General features: G+C 33.9%; 1 protein-coding gene across 2 annotated transcripts in view; it reads left to right on the top strand.

The window, feature by feature from the left end:
- Positions 1–525: 525 nt before the first annotated feature.
- The window catches only part of xrn2 (5'-3' exoribonuclease 2), an 80,735-nt gene continuing 53,264 nt past the window's right edge, over positions 526–27,996 (top strand). The window contains exons 1-18 of one of the 2 annotated variants that reach the window (XM_056481432.1): positions 526–733; positions 3,154–3,281; positions 3,362–3,473; positions 4,197–4,308; positions 5,611–5,669; positions 5,751–5,840; positions 9,203–9,275; positions 9,450–9,500; positions 10,612–10,769; positions 10,855–10,929; positions 15,249–15,382; positions 15,457–15,514; positions 17,308–17,415; positions 17,529–17,573; positions 21,588–21,725; positions 23,740–23,781; positions 23,920–24,014; positions 25,982–26,117. In XM_056481432.1, coding sequence (XP_056337407.1) covers positions 659–733; positions 3,154–3,281; positions 3,362–3,473; positions 4,197–4,308; positions 5,611–5,669; positions 5,751–5,840; positions 9,203–9,275; positions 9,450–9,500; positions 10,612–10,769; positions 10,855–10,929; positions 15,249–15,382; positions 15,457–15,514; positions 17,308–17,415; positions 17,529–17,573; positions 21,588–21,725; positions 23,740–23,781; positions 23,920–24,014; positions 25,982–26,117 — 1,689 coding nt within the window. In that variant the 5' untranslated portion in view covers positions 526–658. The remainder of the gene's footprint in view (positions 734–3,153; positions 3,282–3,361; positions 3,474–4,196; positions 4,309–5,610; positions 5,670–5,750; positions 5,841–9,202; positions 9,276–9,449; positions 9,501–10,611; positions 10,770–10,854; positions 10,930–15,248; positions 15,383–15,456; positions 15,515–17,307; positions 17,416–17,528; positions 17,574–21,587; positions 21,726–23,739; positions 23,782–23,919; positions 24,015–25,981; positions 26,118–27,996) is intronic. The other variant, XM_056481433.1, reaches the window with a different exon arrangement.

Raw genomic sequence — 27,996 nt, 5'->3', positions numbered from 1 at the left:
TGGTGACCCCTGATTAAAGGAACTAAGCCAAAAAGAAAATAAATGAACAATTAAATTAATAAACGTATAACTTTATACCAACTAAATGCTGGGGATTTTTTTCACCTGTTTATTTCGATTAAAAGCAGATGAAGTGAACGTAACCCTTACAAAAATAGCCTACAGGAATCCTGCAGGATTTTCATTTTTTCGGCAGGAACCTGCTGGTATCCTGTAGGAATTAAGGCTTAAGCTACAAATATATAGACATTTTTAAAGATATAAAGGATAAAAACTATTTATTATAAAGATTTATTAAAGTCTAGCTAGGCTACTAAAAATGAAAATGTAAGATCAAAACATATATCGAACAGAGGTTGTTAAAATGTACATGTTTCTCGATACTTTGTACTATTTATTTGCTCCGTGATCTCGTTATTCGTTATATCACAGCTTCATTGTTGTTCATCTGGAGGCGCAATCATGGGTGCAATTCGCTTGTTACCACCGCGTGGCGTGTTGACGTCACTTCCTGATGACCCGGAAATTACGCACATTGCTGGGTAAATAAGCTGCGTGCGCTGTGTTTGATAGCTGTTTTCATCCCTCTGCGTGTTTCACTGTTTTTAATCGATTTTAAAGTTGCTCTCTTGTTCAAAAGTGCTGTATTTTACGGGAGATGGGAGTCCCCGCGTTTTTCCGCTGGTTGAGTCGGAAGTATCCGTCGATAATTGTGCACTGCCTGGAAGAGAAGGTGGGCACGCGCATCTGCATGTTTGTTGATTATGTACAGCTATTTATGTAATTAATCAGTCAGTTATGATTGAAATGGTTATAATTAAGTATGATTTACGGTTCTGAAGCTTAAATCAGGTTATGTTTGGTTTTTATTTCTTTGTCTGAATTTTTGGTCATTTTTAAACGTATTTGGATGATTAATTCGTGAGCAAGCACGAGTTCGGTGTAATTACAAACCGATTGTATGGCTGTGTTTCAAACAGCTTTAGTGTTTATTATCTAGACAGCATGTTTTACGGTGCCTTTTTGCGCAAGGCTGCTTAAACGACCAACCAATCACAGAGGATTATGCAAATTTTCAGCCAGTCTTGGTTGTTGTTAGAAGGGATACAGCTGCGGCCAGAAGTTAACGATAATTTTTATTCATAAATGAGCCATTCATTGCATTTTATTTCTCAAACCTAAACCTACCCACCACAGTAATGTTAAAAACAATAATTATAACGGGAATTGTTTATATTATTTATTTAATAACCCTTTAAATAGAATTTTTGTTAACGCCTACCACTACCCCAAGCCTATTGAGGTAAAGTTGGTTATATATTTTCAGATTCTTGTTCCCATGTTAGTTCCCATATTAAATAGCAAGCTACTTTAAATATTGTCAAAAAATCGCATGTAATTATGACTTAAAAACAACATTTGCACTTGAATTGACTGTGAACAATGCTGTACGTTGATAGTCATTGGCTGATAATATGATTTCCCCATTTAGAGTTTGCAAATAATAATTGTATGCTGGGCGATATGGCATAAATGTAATTTCAGTAATTATTTTCCATATTGAACGATAATGATATATATTTTGACGCAAGTTGTTAATGCATCCAGATTTACCCCAACAATGACTGAAGCCACAAAATTTAGAGGGTCCATTAAATGGCATAACATTTTCAACCGATACATTTTCTGAGACTGAAAATTCAGTACATCTCTAACATCGACACACTTCTTTCTGCTATGTGATTTGGCTCTTAGATTAATATAGAGTAAAAAGTCCAGAGCTTATCATTGTTATTGAAAAATTGTATCGCGTTTCGAAATATTATCATTTATTGGCCCAGCCCTGCTTTTATGCAATATATATTATTAAGGAGAATGTCCGAGTGTGCAAATATAAAACCAATTTTATCCCAATACCAAGCCTGCCCCTCACAGTAACGTAAAACATGAGCTATTGTTGTACAGTAATTGTATTAGTTGTGGTAATATAAATAATTATTGGCAGCTAGCTCTCTGCAATTCTCACATGGTCGCCCACTGAAGCTAAGCAGGGTTGTGCCCGGTCAGTACCTGGATGGGAGACCACATGGGAAAGCTAGGTTGCTGCTGGAAGGGGCGTTAGTGAGACCAGCCTTAACGCCCCAGTATATTGATGGGGAATCTAAACTGCTCAGTGAGCGATGTCTTTCGGACGAGTCATTAAAAAGTCATTAAATTCCTTTGCATCCCCTTCATAATGGCCAAATTAGCCCCGTTAACATTAGTGCGCAAGAATGCATATGTCAGTACTCTGAATATCTCAATGCTTTTCAATTAAAATGTAATAAACATAACTTTTGAGGGGTGAATGAATGATAATAGATTTTTATGTGAACTGTCCCTTAATTGTTTTTAATTTAAACCTTAATTTTACCAGGAAAACTTTTTTTTTTGTAGTCTTTTATTTTTTTTAATAGTGTAAAATTCATCATTTTTAGAAATGATTTTTACGAAGTGGTGTTAGTGAGGCCAGCAGAGGACGCTCAACCTGCGGTCTGTGTGGGTCCTAATGCCCCAGTATATTAATGGGGACTCTATACTGCTCAGTGAGCGCTGTCTTTTGGATAAGACGTTAAACTGAGGTCCTTACTATCTGTGGTGGTTAAAAATCCCAGAATGCCCTTTGGAAAAGAATAAGGGTTTAACCTCGGCGTCTTGGCCAAATTTGAGCTCTGTCCATCATGGCCTCCTAACCATCCCCATATTACAATTGGCTTCATCACTCTGTCTCCTCTCCACCAATCAGCTGGTGTGCGGTCTGGCGCAATATGGCTGCCTTCGCATCATCCAGGTGGATGTTGCACACTGGTGGTGGATGAGGAGATTCCTCAAAATGTGTAAAGCGTTTAGAGTGTCCAGAATTGTAAGGTATTATTATTATTGTTATTGTTATTATTATTATTATCGTTAATTTCCTGTCTCAGCTGTATCCCTTTTAGACTTCACCAGGTTTTTCAAGGAATCAATCAGAAACATTTTACTTCAGAATGTGGTCATGATTCCTTATTAAAAAGTGCTCGTTTTATCAGACTGACTGAACTATAGCTTGTGTAGATTGTTTTTTTTTTTTTTATATTTATATATGCAAATATCTATATTTACCCTTTTTTTCAGGCCAAGGAGTACAATGGAGTTAAAATCCCAGTTGATACCAGCAAACCCAACCCAAATGAAGTGGAGTTTGACAACCTGTATCTGGACATGAATGGAATTATCCATCCATGCACACATCCTGAGGACAAGTGAGATTCTCATGCCGTTGATATTCTAATATTAATATATTTATCTGCTTTTATTTAAACGTTGTTTTACACATTTGCAGGCCAGCACCAAAAAATGAAGATGAGATGATGGTTGCCATTTTTGAATACATCGACCGTCTCTTTAACATTGTTCGACCGAGACGGGTTCTGTATATGGCAATTGATGGTGTGGTACGTATCGTCCATTATTAAGCATGTTTTACAGCACTAAGCACAATACAGCAGGTTTGCATGTTGTGTATTAGGTATTTTATATACACTCAAAATAAATATTTTTGCTGCTTGTTCAGACTACTAAATTAAAATGAGCTGAATTAACACAATTCTTGAGATATTTTGGGGACAAATTAATTGTTTTATGTTCAATACACTTAAATTTGTAAAAGCAATTAAGTTAACCTAATCGAATTATGCCGGGACAACATAAGGAATTATGTGGAACTCTGCTTTTTATTTATAGTGTATTAGGGGTGTCAAAATTAATTGTTTGTTCAGTGCACCGCAATGCAGACGTGGACAATTTGGTATCGGTTCAGTAATGATCATAACCGGTTATTATGTACTGACGTCATTTATCTCATATGCGCTATAGCTCCATAGCCTACTATGGCGAGGGAGGCGAGTGCGAGTATTTACAACACTCCAACTACTTAACTCAGAAACTGTGCACAATTTACTGCGTGCGTGTTTGCTGGATCAGTCTTTCACTGACACTTACAGCAGAAGCTCCCCTATTTCACTGTGATTGAGAAAATGAAAGTACTCCTTTTCTCTCGCTCACTGTGGCCCATTTGACCTGCTGGTGTGACTTTTTCTCTCCTCTCCTCAAAATATGCACATTGTAAATCAATATTGTCTGTTTTTGCTAATCTGTTTAATCTTTTTATTATTCAGGCTCCTCGTGCCAAAATGAACCAACAGCGTTCCAGACGCTTCCGGGCGTCTAAGGAAGGAGTGGAGCTCACGGAAGAGAAACAGAAAATGAGAGAAGAAGTGATGGAGAGAGGTAACCACTGCTGCATTTCTTCAGCTAATGCACAAACATTCACAAATCTTTGGCCATCTAAGATCTAGTGCAGTGTTTCTCAACCACGTTGCTGGAAGATCACCAACACTGCATGTTTTGGGTGTCCCCTTTGTCTATCACACCTATTGCAAGTCTTTCAGTCTCTGCTAGTGAGCTGATGATCTGAATCAGTGTGATTTGGTTAAGGAGACATGTGGTTGAGAAACACTTATCTGGGTGACTTTGTAGAATATTAAAGATAGCTGAAACCACTGTTTTTGGTGAATTATAAAATGGAAATAAATAGAGACCGACACTTTAAGAGTCCGAAAAATATACAGGCATGACCAAATTAAAGGTCTCGTAAAATTAAAATAACTTTTTTTTTTTTAATAGACGTCAGTCTTAAGGATATCTATAAGCTAGTGTGGAACAAAACAGTGACAATATGCAATCTGAAGATGTAAACATCAGATACTTGTAGTTTGTCAGTTTTGCCAAAATGGATCATTTAATTTTTTTTTCTTGTCGCCTCATACTTCAGTTTGTCATCAAATCTTCACCAATCAAATGCTCTCTAGTATCTGATATGCCCCGCCCCTTCAAGACGCTTTATTTGATGCGCTTGAGCTCAGCCACTCTTACTGGCAAAGATGTCATTAAACTAATCCAGGGGTGTCCTAAGTCAATCCTGGAGGGCCGGTGTCCTGCAGACTTTAGCTCCAGCTTGCCTCAACACACATGCAAGGATGTTTCTAGAAAGTCTAGTAAGAGCTTGATTAGCTAGCCCAGGAGTGTCTGATTGGGTTGGAACTAAACATTGCAGGACACCGGCCCTCCAGGACTGAGTTTGGCCACCCCTGAACTAAATGCTATTGGCTGTTTTTTAAAAAGGGAACGGGTGTCTCTATATCCCACCCTGTCCATGTTTCAGTTGTCTTTATCTCAAATATAGAATAAAAATGTACATTTCAAAGCACTTCACAGGACCTTTAATACCCGTGGCTCCTGATGATATACTGAGGTCTTCATCTGGAGTGCAAGCTTTCTGAAGCAAAATGATGAATGAGCAAAAATGATGCAGTTTGCAATAACATTGATTGTACGTTCTCATAACACATCAACATATCACCAAGAGACTTCAGTATTATTTTTGTATATCCTCTGTTTCTTTTTGTTTGTAAGTTATTTTTCTTTTTGACTTTTTTTTTTTTAACTAACCATCACTTGGTTGCATATAAGCACTATATAGATTTGATCTTTGTGACACATTCTGGTTTCTCTCTTTTTTTTTTTTAATAGGTGGTTACCTTCCACCAGAAGAAATTAAAGAGCGTTTTGACAGTAACTGTATCACACCTGTAAGTGTTGCATGTTCTCTGATCATTTACATTTCCCTCTGCTTTTGCGTTCTAGCTTTAATGCTTTATTTCTTTGTTTAGGGGACCGAGTTCATGGATAACCTGGCCAAATGTTTGCGATATTATGTTGCAGACAGACTGACCAATGACCCCGGATGGCGTAATATCACAGTAGGTCAAACAGCTCCGTCTGAAGTGCTGTTTACACTAGTGTTTTCATTTTTTCAGATGGCAATTCCTCATCCAGACTGGCGTTTTTGAAAAGTATTTCAGTCCACACTATACAACCAAAACGCATGATCATGGACCAGCTGAAAATGACCAGTTTATGATGCTATATCCCTGTCTTTAAGGGACACTTCACCCAAAAATGAAACTGTACTTTCTATTTACTCGCACTCAAGTGGTTCCAAACCTTTTGAGTTTCTTCTGTTAAACACTAAAGAAGATATATTTAGTAAAGCTGAATACATGTAACCACTGACTTCCATAGTATTTGTTTTTCCTACTATTGAAGCCAGTGGTTACAGGTTTCCATCATCTTTCAAAATATCTCCTTTTTGTGTCCACAGAAGAAAGAAAAACGTTGCCTGTTCACATTATACACCCTAAATCCGTCTTTCCCAACCCTGTTCCTTTAGGCACACCAACAGTACATATTTTGGATGTCTCGCTTATCTGACCTATTCATTTCAGGTTTTTGAGTCTCTTCTAATGTTCTGATGAGGTGATTCAGGTGTGTTTGATAAGGGAGAGGTTGAAAATGTGTACTGTTGGTGTGCCTTCAGGAACAGGGTTGGGAAACACTGCCCTAAATGGTGCAATGCATGTCTATTAGGGCTGCACCATATAATGAAAGATGACCAGTATAACTATAATATATGCAATATCATAGAGAAGTGCAATTAATTTAGTTTTATGTGGCAAGCATTTGTGTGCTACATGCACAGGTGGTTTATCCAAATCTGACCAATCAGATGGTGTCTTTACTATCTTCATCCCCACCTCTCCAGTCAGTGCTGTTAGATGAACCTAGAGCTGAAAATAAATGCTAAATCCAGGGGACGAGGGGGAAAACTCAGCCAATAACAATTATTATTATTATTATTTTTAGGTTTAATTAGCTCAGAAAATATGTATTACTTTAGTTTGATTGTTACATAAATTGCTATTAAAATAGCATTTAGCAAGTTGGTTAGATTATAAGAAATGTCGTTATCTCAACACTCAACAACATTACATATTTTCCCAGCCCTGGTGTCCTTTAACACTCACTGGGCATGCATGTATTTTGCCAGCATCCATACTTGCAGCCTAGTGCTTGTGTAATGGTCATATGAGAGAGGTTACATGAATCAGGGAGCCATTGTGCAGTATTCCAGACCAGCTAGTAATGCATTAGTCCAGTTTGTGTTTCCTCTAAAATAGGCCTGTACAATTCTGTTTATCGTTTCAGCATTGATATCACAATGTGCACATCTGCAATTGTCAAATTCAAAGATATGCAATGTTGAGTCTCAATTATATTTGAGCAGAAGCCAAAGAATACATGTGATTTGTAGAGTCACAGCTGAGTTTAACCATAACAGAGTGAAAGTTTATCATGTGCATTTGTTTCTAAGACCTGTGACTGAGCATTTCAAGAGGGTTAAAAATTATCATGTTTGGAGGTGTAACAAACAATATTTGTATTTAATTCTACAATTTTTGAAAAAAATGTTTTTTTTTTTTATTTTTGTTTTCTAGTGCAAATATCTACATTTCAAAGAAAAAAAAAAAAGATTATTTGTTACACAAGATTGATATATCATTTGACTAAAACAGAACACTGCCATTTTCAATGTTTTTAAAACACCCAGTGGTGGAGCTCTGCTTTTTAGGGCTGCAACTAACAATTATTTTAATAATCTATTAACCTGTTGTAGATTTTTTTTAGATTAACAGTAGAATCAGAATTTTAAAAACAGAAAAGCGTTTATTTCCAACCCTTTACTAAATAATGGAACTAAAATCTTTAGAAAGTGCACAAACATGTTGTCCTTGAACATCCCTGAGCTGTTATAAAAGCGATGATGATGATGATAATAAAAAAAAAACTTGGTAGTTTTGTCCTGTTTTCAAGCTAAATATCTAAAAAAAATCTTAAATCAAGATATATATAATTAAAATAGCATAAGAAATTATTTCTTGTAAAAAAAAAAAACCCAAACACCTCAATTAAGTGATTGTTTGTTTAAAACAAGCAAAATTATTTGCAAATGGGGTAAGAAAAATAATCTTAGATATAATCTCAAACAGAAGTTTTAAGCATCTCAATTTTCTCATGCCATTTTTCCTGTCTATTCTTGATTTTAAGAATTTTTTTTTAGATATTTAGACTGGAAGCGAGACTAAGTGACAGCTTTTTTGCAGTGTAGTGACCTTTCTGTCTTAACACTCACTTATATACTTTGTATTTTGTTGTTTAAAAGACGGTATAAATGATCTTGATCGTGATCTATAACGTGAGATTTTGTTTACTTATGGCTGTGTGCATGCCTTATTAATAAAAGCAGAACACTCAGGATTCAGCACGTAAATTCATCAGTTACTCCCAAAATGCATGCAAGCAAGTGGCTACACAGCTGGGAGAAGAATAGATTGAACTTTATTGTTACGTTCACTACATGTACATGATGTGAATAATACACATCGGCAAATTATATTTGAATGGATTGTTAGACTTCCATAGACTTTTTTTTGTGTTTTACAAACTCTAAATGTATTGTTTTACTGGTACTTGTGTGTATTTGCATGTCTAAAACATAAAATAAGCATTGGGTGGTTAAAAACACTGCATAATTGTGATATGACACATCTTTCTCTGGTTCAGCGCCAAATAATGCGCCAAAGCTCAGTTTGCTTGCCAGCTGGATAACAAGTAAAGCCCAGCACCAGGGACATTATGATCCTCACTTCAAAACGGAACAAAAGTAGCATTCTGTAGTGATTTATTCAGCTGTTGCTCCCTTCCCCCTCATCAAAGACTCCAACATGTTTGCGTTTCAGGTGCTGGAACATTGCTGTGGTGCTCCTGTCATCACTTTTGCATATTTGGCCGTTAACACTTAACGTTTTTTTTTTTGTTTATTTAGTGTGAAATGCTTACACACCTTGGTTGACTAGGGTTGCACAGATTTCTCTGCTCGTTTGTTTTCACTCCATCCTCTCTGAGGCGCAGAACTCTGCTGGCATCAGTGCACGAGAGAGGCAGAGTGCGTTCACTCTGCTCCATATTCAACTGAAGTTTTTATTTATTTTTTATTTATTTATATATATTTTAAATAATCAAACGTCTCTGCAACGCAATGAATCGATTATGAAATTCGTTACCACCGTTTTTAGTAATTGATTTAATTTAATTTACTGGATTCGTTGTTGCAGCTCTAATGCATTTTAAACAGTAGCTCAGATTAGCTCTTGATAAACCCGTTGTTTAATGTTATTCCTCTGTTGGATGTTATAGATAAACAAATGCATCCTTTGTCATGCAGGTTTTCCTGTCGGACGCCAGCGTTCCTGGTGAAGGAGAGCATAAAATTATGGATTACATCAGGAGACAGAGAGGTAGAGCTCAGATCTTGCATTATGGTCTTATTGTGAAGGACTTCTCAAGAATTGATTTATTATTGTCTGCAGAAATGTTGTCTGTAGGTCATGACTCGTGTCTAATAATGTCGAAATTGGAATAGTCTAATGTGAGAGTCTAATGTGTCTTATTCATTATTTTTTTTTTTCCAGGTCAGCCAAATCATGACCCAAACACGCATCACTGTCTCTGCGGAGCTGATGGTAAAGGAGTTCTTGCTTTCCTTTTGCTCTTTCTTGCTTTTTTTTTTTTTTCTCCAATTTCTCTTCCTTTCCTGCTCACGCATTTGTTTTTTTTTTTTTTTTGTTTTTTTTTTTTTTTTTTTCTCGCTCGTTGTTTGTTTGTTTTTTTTTTTTCCGCTTGTTTGTGGGATTTTTCCACTTGTTGATTTATTTATTTGTATTTTTTATTATTTTTTTTCTGTTCGTTTTTTCACTTTCCTACACTGCTTTTATTTTTATTTATTTATTTATTTTTGCTCTTTCTTTCTTTCTTTGTGCTTTCTTTTTTTGATAATTTTTTTTGTGTGCTTTTGTGCTCTAGTTTCTTTGTGGTTTTTTTTATTGCTTTTTTGCAATTTTCTTTTTGTTTTTTCTTCTTATGATCTATTTCTCACTCTTTCTTTCTGACTTTATATTTTGTTCTTTTAAATGTTTGACCACTTTTATTTGGCTGCCTACTTTAAGTTGTGATTTATTTATTTTTCTTTATATTTAACCATCTTCTACTTTGTTTTAACTTGCTGTTAAATTTATTTGTGTTTTCTTATTATAAATAATACATATTTTTACCCTAATTTTATTTAATAAGAATGTCACAACATGCTCTTCCAGTTATGCACCTTCATTCCAGTAATGCTCAATTTTTACAATTTAATAAGCAACCAATGGAAAGAAAGAAAAAAAAAAAGCTCATGTTTGATAATGGTTCAATCAGAAATGCCAGATAGTTTCATTTAGTTGCAGAATGTTTGAATAAAAATGAGGGAACTATTGAAATCTGTCTGGATTTATATATAAGAGGAGCTGACGTGCAACATTATGCCTGTAGTGTTATTGCACTAAGTGGATGAATGAGGAAACCTATATTGCATCTGATTACTCTGGAGAGAAGACTCTTCAAAATATAAATCTGACCGAAAGCTGCCATTATTAGCATTTATGACTGCATGTTTATGTATTATCAGCCATTTATCTTTGCGCTTCAATTTTCTGAAACTTTTCAGACTCAAAATGGTTGATTTGCATGTTGTAAAACATTTTAAAAGAACTTTAAAATGATGTTTAATTTTCTGTTGTTTTTTTTCCTGTTCAGCTGATTTGATTATGCTGGGTCTGGCAACACATGAACCTAACTTCACCATTATAAGAGAAGAGTTTAAACCCAATAAACCCAGACCCTGTGCTCTTTGTAGTCAAATGGGCCACGAGATTAAAGACTGTCAGGGTTTGCCAAGAGAAAAACAGGGCGAGGTAAAACTTTTCTTTATTCCTGAGTCTGCCCAAGCGGTCTTCTCAATGCTGGTCTCCTATCTCATCTTGTTTTTTGTTTTTTCAGCATGATGAGTTTGCAGACACCATTCCGGTATCCGAACAGGAGTTTATATTCATCCGACTGGCTGTGCTGCGAGAGGTTTGTTCATTTTATGATGTTATATATACAGTTAATGTCTGAATTCTAATAATATTCTAATAACTGATTTATTTTATCTTTGCTGTGATGACAGTAAATAATATTCGACTAGATATTTTTTTAAAAGACTAGTATTCTGCTTAAATTGACATTTAAAGGCTTAATTAAGCAAATTAGGTTAATTAGGCAAGTCATTGTATAACAGTGGTTTGTTCTGTAGACAATTGAAAACAAATATTGCTTCAGTGGGGTAATAATATTGACCTTAATGTAAAAAAAACTAACAAAAAAACAAGCTGCTTTTATTCTAGCTGAAATAAAACTCACCAGAGGCAAAAAATATAGGAAATAGTGGAAAAACTCCTTGCTCTGTTAAACATCATTTGGGAAATATTTGAAAAAAGAAAAGAAAAACATTCACCTGAGGCTGAATAATTTTGATGTCAAAGTGGTTTAACGCATCAAGAAATGAGCATAGTACCACTTTTCTGGTACATTAGAATGTGATCTGTCTAATTGCATTTGTTCTTATATACATTGCTCAGCATAAATAAATGCATCTCCTTTTAAAAGAATATTTGTATTATTTTACAGTGAATATAACCCATTATTTTTGGTGCATTTTAAACAAATGATTTTTAAACAGTTATTCATTAAAAGAAGAGTTCAGTCTGCTAATTATTAAATAAATAAATGTTTGCACTTGTGAAAGCTTGGGTTCTGTGAACGATATTAAAAGTTTGGTAATAAACATTCTTTTAATACCCATACTGTTGTAAATTACTTCAAGATATTAAACTTTAAATATCTGTATTAAACTCATTCATTCATTTTCTATTCGGCTTAGTCCTTATTAATCTGGGGTCACCACAGCGGAATGAACCGCCAACTTTTCCAGCATATGTTTTACGCAGCTGATGCCCTTCCAGCTGCAACCCATCACTGGGAAACATCCATACACACTATTTTACACATACGCTACGGACAATTTAGCCTACCCAATTCCCCTGTACCACATGTCTTTGGACTTGTGGGGGAAACCGGAGCACTCGGAGAAAACCCATGCGAACACGCGGGGAACATGCAAACTCAACACAGAAATGCCAACTGCCCCAGCCGAGACTCGAACCAACAACCTTCTTGCTGTGAGGCGAATATGCTACCCACTGCGCCACCGTGCATATACTGTTTTGTTGTTGTTGAACGTTTTAGATCATGCAAATATAATAGAGGTTATTGTGAAGATATTTAATCAAAAAAACCAGGGGTTTCCGAACTTTTCAGCCCCGCGACCCCAAAATAACAATACCAGTGACTCGCGAGCCCCACATTTCTCGGAGGTGGATATACATACACAGAGGTTGCACACACAACAATAGACCTATATGAACACAAGCATATTGATAACACAAAGTGCACAGTCTAATAACCATAGGCTATAATTTAAATAGTCACTTCTTAATTTGTTTGATATTAACCTCACCGAATGAGACAGTAGATATAGTGTTTTCAGCACAAATTGATTGCCATTAAAGGTGTCAAAGTTTAACTTGGTGCTATAAAACAATGTGCTGCCGCTGACACTATTGCTGTGTTGTTAATCTAGTGTAAACACAAAATCCTATGAAAAAAATTAAAAGGGTGATGGCTTTTTATTTGCAATACTAATAGCTACTATTTTTATTTTCTGTGAATTATGGATAAAACATGGTAATTCTAATAGTTTAATACAATTTATTTGACTTTTTTGAGTGTGACCCCCTGTCATTGTCCCATGACGCCCCAGGGAGTCTTTTTCCCCCACTTTGAGAACCACTGAAATAAATGATGTACCTAATGTTTACACAGGTTTTTATTTTAATAATTTTTATGCAATTGGCTATATTGGTCCTTTTAAAGAGCCCCTATTATACATTAATAATGGTTTAATATTTTGGTTTTAAGGGTCTCCAGCAACAATATGCATGCAAGGTCAAAAACACTTTCATTGTCTTTATATGAATTTATTTTTACCTAATTATCCCAACGACTCCCTTATGATTCATGCAGCAATTCATTTGTTCCCTCCTTAGCGCAAAGCTATTCTGTGCAGATTGGATCGATGACAGTCTGTTGCGATTGGTCGACAGCGTTTAGCATAAGACAAAGTGAAATGCCCACCACGGCTTATCAACAATATTTAAGTTGACAGAGTGTATGTGTGAGCATACCTGCCAACACCTTTTTTCCCGGGAGTCTCCCGTATTTCAGACCCATCTCCCGCCACCCTCCTGTTATGTTTATCCTCGAAAACCACAAAAAAGTTAACCATATACAGTACAAGCGGTTACAAGCAACAAAACACAATTCAATACATAATTAGCAAGCTAGAGAAAACCATTTTAATCGCACTTACACTTTTGAAGTGGAGGAATAAACTGGTCCACTCTAAAATTCCTGTCAAGCTCTGACAGTCCCATACATCAATAGTCTATTTTCTTTAATTAATTTTTTTAGATAATTTTTTCGGGGTGTTCACCTATAATGGATAAAGTGCAAAGAAAGGGGAAGGACCGCCAAAGGGCTGCGAGGCGGGAATCGAACTCGGGTCGCCGTGAGCACCGGAGTGCACGTGCCGACACACCAACCACCGGCGCCGACATCAATAGTCTTTTCTGATCCTTCTTTAACAAATGGCGGACGAATCCCCTGTTGTAAGCGCGTAGAATACTGAAGCACTCGAGGGCTATAATGCGGAGTTGTTTTTGCAAAAATAAACCTCGACCACTGTTTTATAAATAAATGAATAGTTTTAAACGCTGTGTACTTTCAGATTTAAGCCTTAGCTGGATATTTCACCTCACTTAGAGCTGTTACACGCTACATGCAAGGTCATTTTCAAAAACCCATAATAGGGGCTCTTTAATAACCATTTACATATTTTTATAAGGTTAATAAATGTTAAATGTTTGCGCATGTAAAAGCGTGGGTTCTGTGAGCGGTATTAAATGTTTGGTAATAATTTGGTATGCGTATTAAACAGTGTTTAAGTCAGAAAAATTGGTATTAAACTAGTTTTGCATAGCGAAAGCACGGTGCTCCATACATGAAGAGAAGGATGGCCCTCTATTAAAAGAGATCACCCGGAGTCCCCTTTCCTGCTCCCCAAGAGCGCACACAGGCCAAGTTGTCGAAAAGGGCTAACAGATTTATTAAACATAAATTTTTCCAATATTAAGCAAATATTTCCAAGATCAAAACCAAGGTGGCAATAGAAAAAAAGGCCAAATCAACAAACAAAACAAAGTAGGCTACCTAATATTAAGCATCCCTTACCTAAACCAACAATAAAGTTCTGTAAATAAAACAACAATTCTTGCCTCCTCGTCTATTCTTTAAACAGGAGAAAAAGTGACAAAAGAAAAGGGCCTTTCCTTATATCATTCAGCTGTAAATAAACACTCAGCCACAGCTAATACAAAATACCGTCCTATTACCGTATTTAAAAGAGTATCTCACCAGGTGACTTTGGAAAAGGGATTCGGACAGAGTATAAACGCTCAGCCACCGCTAATGCAAGTGACCGTCCTATTACCATATTTAACAGAGTATCTCACCAGATCACTTCGAAAAAGGGTTTCGGACAAAGATTTCACTGCCACACAGAGAACATGCAGCGATCTGCTCACAAACACAACAGCGAGGGGAAACAGGAAGAGAACTCATACGATCTACGAACGCATCACTACTTGCTGTACACTTTTATACACACTTATTTAACAACACACTTTACATGCTAATTTGCACATAACAGCTGCACATATAACGTTGTGTATATAGTAATATAGCTCTACATGCACTTGTCAATTTGTATATTTGCATTCACTACTTGCTTCTATTTTTAAAATAAATATATATATTACTATTTTTTGTTTTGTCCTGTCTGTAATCCTGTTGCACTGTAGAAGCTCTGTCACCAAATCAAACATACCTGGCAATAAAGCTCTTTCTGATTCTGAACAGCTCCAACATCGTGCTTTTATAATTGGCGCCGCCCTTCTCACAGCTGCATCTGTTCTCCGCTCATGTAGAGAACGGGACAGATGAGGAACACACAGGAACAATACACACCAGCCTTGTTAAAATAAGTTACTCAATGCGTAACCACTAGATTTTTATATTTATCTAACAAAGTGCAAAGTGAATGTCAATCTGTGTATAAAATAAACATTGTTTAATACCGATACTGTGAATTAGTCTTTTAAAAGCTGTATTAAACTAGAAAAACTGCATGTAAAAGCATAATGAATGTTAATCTGCAAGTGATGCGTGTTGTGCAGTATCTGGAGAGGGAGTTGACAATGGCCAGCCTGCCCTTCCCGTTCAGCTTTGAGCGGAGCATCGACGACTGGGTGTTCATGTGTTTCTTTGTGGGAAATGACTTCTTGCCCCACTTACCGTCTCTTGAGATCAGGTACGCTCCCAAAAAACACTTCATCTTTTCTGTATGCTCTGCAGTGAGTCTGACTCTGGTTTGTGTTTAAACAGAGAGGGCGCCATCGATCGTCTGGTTGGCATCTACAAAGATGTTGTGCATAAAACTGGGGTGAATATTTCCATACGTCCTGTGGCAGAATTAAATTTAAATCTATTTATATTCAGGGTTCCCAAAGGTCATGGAGTTTTAAAAGGTCTATTCCAGACATTGAAAGTCAAGGTATTTTTATCCAAGTCATGGAATATCAGGAATTTTATGTTTGTCATTTTTAAGTGTCAATGCATTTTTTCCTGAATCATGCAAGTTAATTAATTAATTGATTTTAATGAATTAAATAAATACCATATTTTTTAATTGATATATTTTAATTAATTTTTAACTAAAGTTTCACGTTTTGTCTATTGTTATGGTTCGTCTATTTTCAATGATTTTTATTTATTTCTTTTTCTTTTTTATACATATATATTATTATTATTATTATTATTATTATTATTATTGTTATTTTAATATTACAATGAGCTTGTATTGGTTAATGATGATTAATGCATTTACTAACATGAGCAAACAAAGAACAATGCATTTATTATAGTACTTGTTCATGTTAGTTAATATTAGTTAATGAAAATACAGTTGTTCATGTCAACTCATGGTGCATTAATGTTAACGAGCATCAATTTGGATGTTAATGCATTAGTGAATGTTGAACTATAATTGATAAATGCTGTACAAGTATTGTTCATTATTAATTTTAGTAAATACATGAACTAATGAAACCTTAATGTGAAGTGTGACCGTTTTGGTTGTTGTTGTTGTTGTTGTTGTTGTTGTTATTATTATTATTATTATTTGTTTTATTAAAATTATTTTTATGTTTTTATCACATTTATTATTGTTTTGTTGTCGCTGAGTTTTTTATTGTTGTTGTTGTTGTTGTTTATAAATTATTATTGTTGCTAATATTGTTATTATTTAATTTACTATTTTATTGTTATTGTTGTTTTATTATTATTATATTTTGTTGTTGTTTTATAATTGATTATAATTTTTATATTTTTTTATTATTTTTTTATTTTGTTTTATTACCTTTTTATTGTTTGTTGCCGTTGAGGTTATTTCTATTAATTTTATTATTATCTTTGTTGTTGTTGTTGTTTTATATTATGTTGTTGTTGTTGTTATTATTAAATAAATAACAACAACAATTTAAAAGCGCGAAGTTACACTGCTATAATAATAATAATAATAATAATAATAATAATAATTAAGCAATTTGACAAATCGACAGAACACCGGCAGTCATTTAAATCACAAGCAGTCAACAGGCTGTCCCTGTTAAAATACTACTTTTTGTGTATGTATGTGCGTCTGTTCATTGCTAAACACAACAGCTCCCTTTTTTTCCTCCTTCATTGTCCACCTTATTTTGCTCACTTCAGTGATTGTTACACTTCTGGTTCGATGGTGGCTATGGGTAAACAACTAGGCCTGACAAAGTGGCATCAAACTACGTGCACTTAAAACCATTATGTTTATGACAATACATTACATTAAAAAGATCAAAAATAATATAAGAACATTGCAATTAACAACAAGCAGCATAAGTTGTTTTGTATGGTTAAAAATGAATGGAAGTGAATGAGACAGTCATTGTAACGTAAATATGTAGAGACTTACTTTGTCGATTTTTATATTTAAAAAATAATATGGTGGATGAATCATGATAATTCAGCTTTTTACTCTGTGGCAGTGTAAAGTCAGGATATTTTACATTTGGTTTATAGTGGGAACCCTGTATAATTGTTTAAAACAAATTTTTTTCCATCTGGCTTTTATCCATTTATAATTGACTGAAGGAAAGTTTTATAACCACTCAGCCTAGTCTTTTTTTTCTCTACCTGTAGGGCTATTTAACAGAAAACGGCTTTGTCAATCTGGAGCGTGTTGAGCTCATTATGCAAGCCGTAGGGGTGGCAGAGGACAACATCTTCAAAAAGCGCAAGGAAGACGACGTGAGTGTTCACAATCAACCGCGTTTGCTGTTTACAGTGGCGCCCTTGTGACCTTTGACCTCTTAAACTGATGATTGTGACACAGAAATGTGCTTTTTCTTTGTGTGCTGCAGGAGAGTTTTAAGCGGAGAATGAAGGATAAGAAGAAACGGATGAAAGTGAGTGGAAATCTCCTCATTTAATCCAAGCACCTTTTTTTGTTTGTAGCAATTAAAAAAAATTCCTTTTAAGAGCTGCTGAGCTGAATCCATTCAAGGTTGTTTAATTCGACTGACGGCGGCTGAATAGTTTTAATCTTGACCTTGCATTCACTCACAATGAATGTGCGTTTATATCATGCAAATGCTATAGGTTTTTATGAAGACGATTAGTCGAATGGAGGATGTAGCTAATGTTTGCGTGCTCATACACAGGTTTTTAAATGGAGTAATTTGTATGTAACTGGCTAAATTAATTGGTTATTAATAAGCAATTGAATATTTTGGTTACATTTTATTTTAGTGTACGCTATTAACAAGCCATTAACTAAGACTATTAGGTCAAACTATTAATTGGCTGCTTTTTAGTAAGTAAGGTAGTACTTGTGAAATTTACAGTAACATGATGGCAATTTCGGTTGCCAGTAAGACTGAATTTACAAGCACACTGTAAATTTAATTACAATTTATTGTAAAGTTTACAGGAACATGCTGGCATTTTGGTTTCCAATAAGGCTAAATTTACAACTGCACTGTAAATTAATTACGATTTATTGTTTAACTTTCAATAACATACTGGCATTTTTGGTTTCCAGTAAGGCTAAATTTACATGAATGTTGTAAATTAATTACAATTTATTGATAAATTTACAACAACATACTGGCATTTTTGGTTTCCAGTAAGGCTAAATTTACAAGCACGCTGTAAATACAGTTTATTGTTAAACATACACTAACATACTGGCATTTTTTTTGTTTGTTTCTAGTCAGACTGAATTTACAAGCACACTGTAAATTAATTATTTTATTGTTAAACTTACTGGAAACAAATGGCAGTATGTTACTGTAAATATAACAATAAATTGTGAATTATAAATTGGGCAATTTTGGTTTCCATTTAAGAGTAATTTTACAAGCACACTGTAAATTATTTACTTTTTTTTGTAAAATTTACAGTAACATGATGGCATTTTTTTGTTTCCAGTAATGCTACATTTACAAGCATGCTGTAAATGAATTAATTTACTGAAATTTACAATTACATACTGGAAATTTGTTTGTAAATAGACTAAATTTACAAGCACACTGTAAATTAATTACAATTTATTGTAAAGTTTACAGGAACATACTGGCATTTTGGTTTCCAATAAGGCTAAATTACAACTGCACTGTAAATTAATTACGATTTATTGTTTAACTTTTAACAACATACTGGCATTTTTGGTTTCCAGTAAGGCTAAATTTACAAGCACGCTGTAAATACAGTTTATTGTTAAACATACACTAACATACTGGCATTTTTTTTGTTTGTTTCTAGTCAGACTGAATTTACAAGCACGCTGTAAATTAATTACAATTTGTTCAATTTATAGTAACATACTGGCATTTTTGGTTTCCAGTAAGGCTGGAACATGCATGTTGTAAATTAATTACAACTTATTGATAAATTTACAGTAACATGATGGCATTTTTTTGTTTGTTTCTAGTCAAACTGAATTTACAAGCACACTGTAAATTAATTACAATTTGGTAAATTTACAGTAACATGCTGGCATTTTTTTTTTCCAGTAAGGCTAAATTTACAACCACACTGTAAGTTAATTACATTTTATTGTTAAACTTACTTGAGACAAATGGCAGTATGTTACTGTAAATATAACAATAAATTGTGATTAATGTACTACATGCTTGTAAATTTAGCCTTACTGGAAATTTTTTTTACAGTATGTTACTGTAAGACAGAATTTACGAGCACACTGTAAATGAATTACAATTTATTATAATTTACAGTAACATGGTGGCAATTTTGGTTTCCATTTAAGAGTAATTTTACAAGCACACTGTAAATTATTTACTTTTTTTTGTAAAATTTACAATAACATGATGGCATTTTTTTGTTTCCAGTAATGCTACATTTACAAGCATGCTGTAAATGAATTAATTTACTGAAATTTACAATTACATACTGGAAATTTGTTGGTAAATAGACTAAATTTACAAGCACACTGTAAACTTTACAATAAATTGTAATTAATTTACAGAGTCTTACTGGCAACCACTATGCCAGTAAGTTAAAGTTGATAAGAGTCCTGTAAATTAATAATTAAAATGGTTATACAAAAATACAGCACAATTGTATATTTACATTGCTTGTAAATTTTACAGTCTTACTGGCAACCAAATTTGCAAGTTACTATAAATTTAACAGTTATTATTTTAGTGTAGGGTTAGTGATGTCAAATAAACTCGTAATTTATACGTGTTGATAACCTAATACTAGGCAGATAACAAGCCATTTAGTAAATTGTTACTTAAACTAGAGTGTTACCAGCGTTTTTATTTGATAACATGGTTTCTTTTTACTAGTAAAATAACTGATTCTATAATATTATGATGTATATTGAAATATAATTTAGCAGACATTCAGATTTTTACTGTTTATCATCTAAATATTACAGGTTTTTATGAAGATTAGTGGGATAAGGGATGCACCTAATGTTTGTGCACATGCACAGGTTTTTGAATTGATGTATGTTATTGGCTATGTTGGTTGTATTAATCAATTGCATATTTTGGTCGCATTCTATTTTAACATGCAATTTACGTTATTAAACCATTAAGACTTTTGGCTAAATTAACTACTTATTGGCTGCTTATTAACGGTTAGTATGGCAGTAGTTGGGTTTAGAAATTGGGTACACGTTATAGTATGTTTTTTTTTACACAATTTATAGTAACTTACTGGCAATTTCGGTTGCCGGTGAGACTAAATTTACAAGCACACTGTGAATGAATAATTACAATTTACTGTAAAATTGAGTAACTTGCAGGCATTTTTATGCCTCTAAGACTGTAAATTTGCAAACACTGTAAATGAATAATTAGTTTACTAACATTTACAGTAACTTACAGGCAATTTGTTTCCAGTAAGACTGTACATTTACAAACACACTGTAAATTAATGATTGCAATTGGCTGTACAATTTACAGTAACGTACTGAGATTTTGTTAGCCAGCAAGACAATGTACAAGCACATTAAATTAATAATTAATTTACTAAAATTTACAGCAACTTACTGGCAATTTGTTGGTAAGACTAAATTTACAAGCACACTGTAAACTGATATTTACTCTGAGATTTACAAAAACTTACTGGCAATATTTCAATGGTAATGTAAAATATAGCACAGTTGTAATTCTTTTACTTTGTACTTGTAAATTTACAATCTTCCTGGCAACCAAATTTGCCAGTAAGTTACTGTAATTTTTAGTGTAGGATTAGGGATGTGAAACCATACTTTTAGAAGTGTTGATATCTTAATAATAGGCATGTAATAAGCCAGTAGTAAATAGGGTAATTTGTTACTTAACCTTTACTGGTAAAAGGAAATCATGTTTTCAAACAAGCTAATAAAAATGAGTAAAGTAGTTATATAATGACTTGTATATTTTAAATAATATAATTTCGGAAATGATCCTTGTAATGAAGTTTTTATGTACACATGAAGCACAAAATATTCTGACTTTTCTATTTGAATTTAATTAGTACATGATCAAACTAAACTATATTACATTTCAAGTGGTTAATTTCTTGCTCGCAAATATGTAAAACCTAATGTTTTGATGGATAAAGGTAAAGTATAAAGATTTTAAATGACATTTGAGTATTTTGGGACTGTGCTGTGATCTTTAAAGTCTTTAAATTAAAGATTTTCTTTCTAAATTTGCCTTACAGTTTATATATTTTTGCTAAATAATAAAATATAGTTAACTATAGAAGTTACATTTTAGTATCTGTCTAGATCTAAATGCCTTTTTTTGATCAATAAAAAAAGCAGGGGACATTCTAATCTATGGGAGGAAAAAATAACAATATAATGCTGCATTAAATATGTAATTTATTGTCAATACAGAAGTCTGCAGAATAATCTGGCACGACTTAAAGCATGTGCGTCTCTATTTCTCTCTTCCCAGGCAGAGCAGCGTCCATCATTTCTCCCCGGGGGTCAGTTTGCTCCTCACGCTCTGGGTGGCAGAGATCGACCAATGGCAGTGCAGAACGCCAGACATGCAGCATTCGAAATGAGGATGCAGGGAAACCAGCGCAATCAGGTCAGCTTTCACACAGCATCTCTCACTAATTCAACAGCCTTGGTGCTGCTGGAGTTATTTTCCTTTTGAATTAATGCTTTCAATAAAACTAGCAAGCTCTCAGATCTGATATGTAGGCAAATAATTATATGAGAAGACGCGCTAGGAGAACATAGTCTTGCATTTATACTCGCACTATGTACAGTTGCCTTGAACCGTGCCGAAGCACACTTGTCCCCCCTTTGCCCCGATGGCCAGCACTCACATTGCATCCGAGTTCGATGATGCGCTGTTCAGTTTAACAGAAGGGAAGCGCTCTCGCTCAGCACAGTGGAGATTTCTTTAGTTATATCATTTGTTATTTGATATGCAGTGATGCACAGTCAAATAATTCCCCCGAGCAGATCAGTCACTTTTAACGCTCATAAATAATCATAAAATTCTTCGTGCTGCAGGTATTAGGAGTTTTGCTGAAGGTGCAGCAAGGGGTTTGCATCTTTAATAAACAATGACTGTTTGCGTTCATTGAACAGTAAGAATGATTAATAAATCCATATGAAACAGTCCTTTAAAAGTCACGTCTCGTCTTCAGTTTCTGCCTCAGGCGAGCTTTGCATTCACACTACAAGGCCAAGTTACCCAAGTGAACAGCGCTCTGGCACATCTCAACCAACCTGATTGGAATAATGCTGCAGGGTATCCGCGGGGTCTTAATGTCTTAGGTTTTAGGCCTTAAAGTCTTAAATCTACTTAAATGTTGTGCTGTAGGGCTTATCTCTTTTTTTATTTTTTTAACAAGTCTTAATTTTCCCTTGTTCAGGTGTAGCTGCCCAATCTGGCCATTAACGCCCAATATAAATTATTATTGTAGACTGAAGTAATTGACAACTATTATACTATTGTTGGTCAGAGTTATAGGGTTTGTGAATGAATATACTTAAGAAATATTAAAACAAAATGATTATTATTGTAATATTAAATGTATTAAATATTTTTTGATTGGTCAAGTGAAGCTTATTTCTAACTGGAATATTCGGAGAAAATCTTTAGCATTTAGCCCTGTGTAAGTCTAAAATTGCATTCATAATTGTCTTTAAAATGTCTTAAAGTTAACGACACTGCTCAGTAATTCTCCAATAGACAAAGTAGTCAATAGAATAGATATTTCTGTACTTCAGAAGTCATCAAAGTCAGGGAAATCTAGTTTTTAAATTAATCAGTTTCTGGCCATCTGATATTAGGCTTGGATGTATACAGTTGAAATCTTATTAGCCCCCCTGTAATGCCCAATATAATGGTTCAATAAAATATTTAATGCAGCATTATATTATACACCAACAATCCCAATAAAACTTTTACCTTTTTATTTAAAAATAGCATTCAAATACTTGTTTTTTTTTCATAGTAACATTTGTTTAAAAGCTCCCTATTTATTTACTGCTGAGTATACAGACCTGACCTATATTCTTTATTATTAAATTATTATTGTAGACTGAAGTAATTGACAACTATTATACTATTGTTGGTCAGGGTTATAGGGTTTGTGAATGAATCTACTTAAATTAAGAAATATTAAAACAAAATGATTATTATTGTAATATTAAATGTAATTAATATTTTTTGATTTGTCAAGTGAAGCTCTTTTCTAACTGGAATATTCGGACAAAATCCTTAGCATTTAGCCCTGTGTAAGTCTAAAATTGCATTCATAATTGTCTTTAAAATGTCTTAAATTTAACTTTGTGAAACCTGCAGAAACCCTGTGCTGAAGAAAATCTACTTTGAATCACAGAAATGAATATTTCTTTCACTTTTTGTGTTAAAAGCACCTTTTTTGCAGTATGTTTTGGAAATAAATTCACTTCTCATGACTCCACTTCAGAGGTCTTTTTAAATTTATTTTTATTGTGAACAATTTCTGCATTTATTTTGTTAAAGATTTTCACCTGGACTTGAATGTATAATTGTCTTCTTGAGCCTCTTTTTTTCCACCTTGCTTGAATACAGTTTTTATTTTAAATATATATATTTTTAGGATGCAGCTCAGTCCTTGAGAGCCATGATGAGAAATGGGAAGGCACGTATTTCTTTCTTTTGCTCCTGCTCTTTGTTCAGCATTTTAACACCGTGTCGCTTTAACACTGTCTGTGACCTCAAAATATGACTCTCATTGATTTAGCGTTTACATGTGTCCTTATTCTGTCCTTTCTCTCAGGGTTCTGGTGAATCCAGTGACAGCATGGACAATCGTGGTGTAAAGCGTAAAGCTGACGACAGCGACAGCGAACCAGAGCCTGAAGATAACGTCAGGTAACGACACAATGCTCAGTAATTCTCCAATAGACAAAGTAGTCAATAGAATAGATATTTCTGTACTTCAGAAGTCATCAAAGTCAGGGAAAACTAGTTTTTAAATTAATCAGTTTCTGGCCATCTGATATTAGGCTTGGATATATACAGTTGAAGTCAGAATTATTAGCTCCCCTGTTTATTTTTTCTCCCAATTTCTGTTGAATGGAAAGATTTTTTTTCAACACATTTCTAAACATAATAGTTTTATATCTAATAACTGATTTATTTTATCTTTGTCATGATGACAGTAAATAATATTTGACTAGATATTTTTCAAGACACTTCTATACAGCTTAGTGACATTTAAAGGCTTAACTAGGTTAATTAGGTTAATTAGGTTAGGTTAATTAGGCTAATAATTTTGACTTCAACATTATATAGAGCATACAGCACTTTCATAAACGAACGTTTATTATTACCATGTGTTGAGCCTCCCCGTACAGTTTGATATAGCGCTTGGACACGGAAGCTGCTTTGCGTGACGTCACACTTAACAAGCAGATAGATGGTGCCAAACACATCAGTCAAGCACAACTTGTATTGCAATATTTTTTGTGATTTTAAATACAAAGGATGACCCAAAAGTGGTACGGTACGGTTCTCTTATAGCTACCTTTTGACAGTGAAAAGTGTACCGTTCCATTCCACTCAGTGGAAACGGGCCATAAAGTACCTGTTAAGCTCTGACAAAGTCCCATACATCAGTAGCCTTTTCTGATTCTTCCTTTAACAAACGGCAGACGAATCCCTTGTTGTAAGCGTTTAGATTGCTGAAGCACTCGTCAGAAAAATGACAAGAACACGGCACAAGGCTGGGGCTATAATGCTGAGGTATTTTTGCAAAAATAAACTTCAACTACTGACTTTTCACTCTTCACAGCTACATCTTTGGGTAGAGAAAGTAACACTAACTTACTGTGCTGTGAAGTGTGAGGGTGTCTTCACGACATGATTCACCCTGGGTCTGCTGCAGTGTTTGTCTTCCTCTTTCTACAGTGTTTGTGGGTGGGGCCAGTGGTTTAAATTTTCCCGGGTCCTGGCTCGCAACAAATGGGTGGGGCTTGAGTTCTGTATCGACGTCTCGCTGACACGGTTAAAGACTCGTTACAGCAGCGATTCATTCAAACCACTATGAGTCGACTATTCTAATTAATATGAATCAATAGTTCTAAACACAGTGCACTTACAGATTTAAGCCTTAGCTGGATATTTCGCTTCACTTAGAGCTGTGTTAGACACTACATGGAAGGTCATTTTCCAAAACCCATAATAGGGGCTCTTTAATTCATTAATACATTTCTGTATAGGCCATTGATTTTAATAGGCTAATTTTGTTTTCAATTAAAGCATATCCTGTATTTTTACATCCCAATGTTGACAGGTATGTATTTGGCACCAGTTTATCAGGAAGTGACGATTTTGGATTCTTGCTGCTTAATTTTTGCAAATGAGATATTCCAGTTTTGCACATAAATTTAATTCCCATCTTTGGATGGAAACATGGCTATTGGCGCGTCTCCGTCCAGCCAGTGATTAATACGGCAAATGTTTCAGTGATTAGCTTTCCAGCGCGCTCCTAAATCGATTGGGTTCAATTGGTATTCATGGAGGTTTTCCTGGTCCCCGGTGGGCCGCTGTAGAGGTTACACCAGACAGATGCAGCTCCTCCTTGATTATGTGAGCTGCATTTCCAGAGCATGTCAAAACATCCTGACCGGCGCTAAGGTGGAAAACAAGTTTCCCCGTCGCCTCTTAATGGAGCCCGTCAAAGTGGGAAATTCTCATAGGCGTGCATATGCATATAAGCGAAGCGGCTCGCGTTTGGCACAGGAGAGACTGTGTTCGCTTTTTAATGAATTCAGGCCTGTATTTGGAGGAGATGGTGAGCTGGATGTGTCTGTGACTGTGTTGTAAATGTGCTTCAGGTTATGGGAGGACGGCTGGAAGCAGCGTTACTACAAAAATAAATTCGACGTGGATGCGACGGACGACGAGTTTCGTAAGAAAGTGGTGCAGTCGTACGTGGAGGGCCTATGCTGGGTGCTCCGCTACTACTATCAGGTAAGACACAATTCGCACTTCTTAAAGGGATAGTTCACCTAAAGATGCAAATTACCAAATTTGATGTCCCTCGTGGTTTTAGGCTTTTGGATTTTAAACACAAATAGGCTTGTGACTATCGAATTTTTTTTCTTGCTGTTTATTTATTTTATTATTATTATTATTATTATTTTTATAATATTTTTTTTTCTTATTTTTAAACTTTTTATTATTTATTAATTTTGTAGTTGTTGTTTATTCTTTTACTTTTTTATTAAGTTTTGAGAAAATTATTATTTACTTTATTTTTATTATTTTACTTTATTTTTTATTATTATTATTATTTACTTTATGTATTTATTTAAAAAATGTATTTTAATATTATTATTATTATTATTATTATTATTATTACTAGGAATTTTTTACTTTTTTTCTTTTTTAGTAATATTACTATCATAATTATATGTTAAATTCTTCTTCACTTTAATACGTTTTAAAATATTATTATTATTTTCATTATTTTTTACATTTTTATTACGAAATTTGTCCTTAACTTTTTTTTATTACTATAATTATTAAATGTAAAAAAAATATTATTATTATTATTTACTTTATTATTACTTTTAAAAAATATTATTATTTTTTTTACTTATCTTATTATTATTATTATTATTATTATTATTATTATTATTATTATTATTATTATTATTATTATTATTATATAAGTTGAAACCTTTTCTATTGTTTCCTAGCATTTTTGAACACTATATTGACCTAAGAAAAAAAGATTATACTTCTTTTTAGTTATTAAACCTGTTTATTTTATTGTACAGATGCTCTGAGTAAACAAACCCAAATTGTTTCAACCAAATTAAATTGCAGAAGCATTATAAAGTACAATAGGAAACACTTTAAAATAAAGTACCATTAATAAGAGTTTAATGAAAAAAAATAAACAAGTATAAGCAAATAGAACAAAATAAACAAGTAAATCAAGCGATAAATACATGTACACATTTATACATATACACAGTACTGGTACGCATATATATATATATTTGCATGCATACACATCCACACACAATATACATGGATTATTAAATTATGGCCTAAATGATTTTTTGTTTTGTTGGTCATAATGACCACTGCAACATTTTAGTGATCACAGAAATATAATGTAATGCTTTAAGATTGTTGCCATAAAATATAAAGATTTACTGACTGCTTAATGGTGACATTTGTTTGTTTTCATTGCACTTAAAAACCTTAGCAGGTAAATGTAATTCGTTTTAGTTTTTTACCTGCAGTGGAAATTTCTTCACAATAAGCTTTCATTTGTTTACATCTATTAACATTAGTTATATAATTAACACAAACTAACAATGAACTATACTATTAACTTATTATATATTGCACACAAACTAACAAGAGCTACTCAATCCTAATCTTAATCTCTACAGTGACTACTGCTTTGTAAGTTAACTAACATAAGCAACTATCTTTTTTTGTTTGTTTTTATGGTCTGACATTACAATCAATCCAACAAAGGTTAAGAATTACTCTACAATATTGCTTACAGTTTGTTAATTTTAATTACTGCATTAATGTTTACAAATAAACTGAGACCTTGTCAAGCGTTACATTAAAAACAGTGAGAAATATTGTTATTTAAAATGACAAATCTTTGAGATGCAAACTTGAATTTTCAGCATCATAACATAAGGCCTTCGGTATTATACGAGCCTTTATTATTCTAATATGCTAAATAATTGCTCAGGAAACATCTTATTATCATTGTTAAAAACAGCCTGGTAAAAGGGCTGGTTCTTTTATTTCTCTCAAAGTGGAAATTTTTTTTAGTTATGCACCTATTTATTTATTTTTAATTTAATTTCGAGAT

Source organism: Danio aesculapii, chromosome 20, assembly GCF_903798145.1.
Source record: "Danio aesculapii chromosome 20, fDanAes4.1, whole genome shotgun sequence".
Lineage (NCBI taxonomy): Eukaryota > Metazoa > Chordata > Actinopteri > Cypriniformes > Danionidae > Danio > Danio aesculapii.
The sequence above is the reverse complement of the archived record's forward strand: the minus strand, read 5'-3'. Positions and strand labels throughout refer to the sequence as shown.